At 41.5% G+C, this 3149-nt stretch overlaps 2 protein-coding genes across 2 annotated transcripts in view; one reads left to right on the forward strand and one right to left on the reverse strand.

The window, feature by feature from the left end:
* ctsf (cathepsin F) overlaps positions 1–3149 on the forward strand; it is a 41450-nt gene that overhangs the window by 19451 nt on the left and 18850 nt on the right. The gene's annotated exons all lie outside the window — the stretch shown is intronic.
* On the reverse strand, positions 1180–2744 carry fnta (farnesyltransferase, CAAX box, subunit alpha). Its single transcript, XM_010767510.1, has 2 exons — positions 2528–2744; positions 1180–2156 (listed from the first exon to the last, which is right to left on the reverse strand). The coding sequence occupies exons 1-2, from the start codon at positions 2717–2719 to the stop codon at positions 2031–2033; spliced, it is 318 nt and encodes a 105-aa protein (XP_010765812.1). The 5' UTR covers positions 2720–2744; the 3' UTR covers positions 1180–2030.

Consider the following 3149-nt stretch of genomic DNA (forward strand, 5'->3'; position numbering starts at 1 on the left):
ACACTTGTGAACTGTCAACGGGAGGGCGGGGAAGCCTCGCTGCGGTGAAGCAGTGTGTGGACCTGTCAGCGAACAACTTACATATTGCCAAAATTAAAGGGGACCTATCATGCAAAATGCACCTTTGTATGTCTTTTACACATGAATATGTGTCCCCGGTGTGTCAGGGAACTCACCAAGTGTCAGAAAACACAACCCTCTCTCTTTTCCTCCATACCCAAATCTCTAAAAAAAAGGGGCTGCAACGGATCTGATACAGATTTGAAAATTCTGACGTCAGGAACGAGGAACTCCGCCTATATGGCCAACTCTCCACCAATCAGGGGAATGAGAGGTTGACGTGGCATGGTAACAGCATGGTAACATGACGCTCATAACTCGCTCCTTTGCAGGGGGGCGTGGTCAGCTGCAGCGCGTGCAAAGACAGGGGTGGAGGAGAGCAAAATAGAGCGAAATGAGGCATGGCTAAAATGCATGATCTGTTTGGTATTTTGAAAAAGAAAACTTATAAATATACCTTATATAGGTATGGCCTACAATATATTATTCAAATATAGCATGATAGGTCTCCTTTAAGCTCGCTCCATTGCAGAGATATTCCGGAGAGTGCAGAAAACTTTAATTCATTCATTTGAAAGGGGTCGCCAGTCTCTTGCACTGTTATTTTGGGGGCCGCGATGCAGGCTGAAAAGTTTGGGAACCCCCGCCGCCTTAATGTACCTTAATGAACTGTGGGCTAAGCCCCGAATGTTTCCAGGTCCAGGAAACGCCCCTGGTCATGACATAACTGTTTTAGACGTAGACTCACCAATCTTTGTCCTCCACACTAAAACAAAGAGAAGCAAGAGTCCTCCTCTAACAGCATATGTTTACAGGAGCTGTACTAACACACTGCTGGCAAACCAACTGCTCAGTTAGAAAGTGGATGTAATGTGTTCCAGTGTCAGCAGAGGTAGAAACAGCTGCATCTAGTGGAGGAAAATCCATGTCCCTGCAAGGGAGTTCAGGACCTGAGGCTGTCAGTGTCATACATGTGTCATAGATGTGTCATACATGTGTCATACACAAGCAAGTTCACTTCTATGTTCACTTTTCGTCTAGCAGCTTAGCTCAGAGAACATTCAGAGTAACTGATAAAGGTTTAGATTTATTAGTGATGAATACTGTTTCAAACAACTCTCAGTATTACTGCAAACAGTTTATTTTATTTGTCTTGATGCTTTCTGATGCCTTCCATTAAAACACAATGACATGTCACAAAACCACCGAACACTGCTCTGGAGTCAGTGGTACTGTGTGCACACTGTGCTCCACTCAGTCTTATTTGGAGTTAAAGGTATCAATCTATTGGCAATACAATGTCAAAAACTAGACCTCTTTTTTGTTTGTTTTTTAACCAGTTTCAAACCACATTTTTTACACTTTTTACATCTTAAGTCATTCTTAACTATATTTTCCACTCGGATGAAGGATTTATACATTGGGCAGCTTGGTTTGAAGTTAGCAGAGTTAGCAGTTAGCAGCAGCCGAACACTTACTTGAATTGAAGATGTTTTATTCAGTGTATCCCCCTGAACAATGAACAGATCTAAACTGTGAGAAGCTGACTGCAAAAACTAATAGTGGTAAAGACAACAATTCCCATGATGTCACACTTTTTCACAACCCAACAAACTAAATCTTCTATTAATGTTTGATTCGGGGATAAGAATCATATTGTCACCAATGAGTATCATTAAGAAATATAGCTGTTACAAAACTAGCTTAAGTTATATATTTTTTAAAAACACAACATAAAGAAATCTGATCAACATGTCAGTTAGCTACTTCTAGAAAATATTTCGTTTTATTATAACAGATAATAACGTAAGATGCGTACCCATCCTCACTCTAAGACAGTTTGGATTCAGTGTGCATGAGATCACTGTCGGGTCGCCATCCGTGCTCAGGGGCTGCTGACACACAGAAGTTCACAAGCAAACAGAAGGTTGTGTTGAAGCAAAGAGAACAGCTGCTGGTGACCCGGTGGTTTAGCTCCTCTCCTGCTGCCCGGGCGCAGGCTCATCAGCTCCCTGTTTGTTCTTCAAAGAACGTCCCAGAAACAGCCAGTACTCTTTACGGATGGTGTCTTTCTCATGGGCCAAAAGATGACAAATCTAAAAAGGGGGAGAACAATCACAGGAAGGGTCAAAACATCACCATAATGGAAATATCTCAGTTTGTTTGTAATTCAAAATCATCCTGATCTCTCACAGGTAACATTTTAAAAGTGCTTCTCAAAGTGCTGCAGTAATGACTTCTTTGTGTTGGCAAATCGCTCATGGGGTCTTTTGAATTTTAATATTGCACAAAATAACACGTTCATTTTGGAAGTAAACCCAAACCTCTTTTGATTTTAAAAACCCAGTGACCTTGAGACAAGGGACTGGAATGACAAAAATGCAGACTCATTTCCAAGGTTCAGGACTTCCTCCTTCAGCGCTCGATACTCAGTTAGAATGATTTCCAAGTTTGTATTTCCACTCACTTCAAGAGCCTTTTCTAAAGTTTCCTTTAGTTCCTCGTCCGACTTGTTCCCTTCCTGACTGCTGTTCTCCAAGGCGTCCTCGTAGCAGTCGAACAGGAAAGCCAGCAGATAGGGGGAGCAGTGCGTCTCCTTCAGCCGGAGGACCCTCTCCAGCAGGCCCGGCACCGACGACAGACCCTGGTCCTGCAGCATCCTTGAGGAGTCAAAAAAGAAAAACTGTCAGAGCTTTTTCTATTTATAGCTTGTGTCACTTGATGAAGAAATACAAGTTAAACAATAGTTATTTTATTTCCGGGAAGGTAAAACAAATACAAATGTGGTTTTGTAATAAAGAAATTCATTTCAAACTGCGAGAGATAAAGGGTTTTCAAGTCATTATAACATCTCAGCATATTGAAGTATGAATGCTTGTTGTTTGTATGGTGTACGTCTCTTGTTTGTTTCTTTTTCTATTTTTGATGGCACCTTCAAATAAGGAGTAGCTCTACTCATCTCATTGTACCTGTATAATGACAATAAAGGGTTCTATTCTTCTTCCAGGGGTCTGCAACCTTTTTGATATGAAGTGCCATTTAAAAAAAATTTTGTTATCAGCGTGCCAACGATCGAGAGGAGGTGGTGG

This window comes from Notothenia coriiceps, unplaced genomic scaffold, assembly GCF_000735185.1.
Source record: "Notothenia coriiceps isolate Sejong01 unplaced genomic scaffold, NC01 NC01_scaffold00004483, whole genome shotgun sequence".
NCBI classification, from domain to species: Eukaryota; Metazoa; Chordata; class Actinopteri; order Perciformes; family Nototheniidae; genus Notothenia; species Notothenia coriiceps.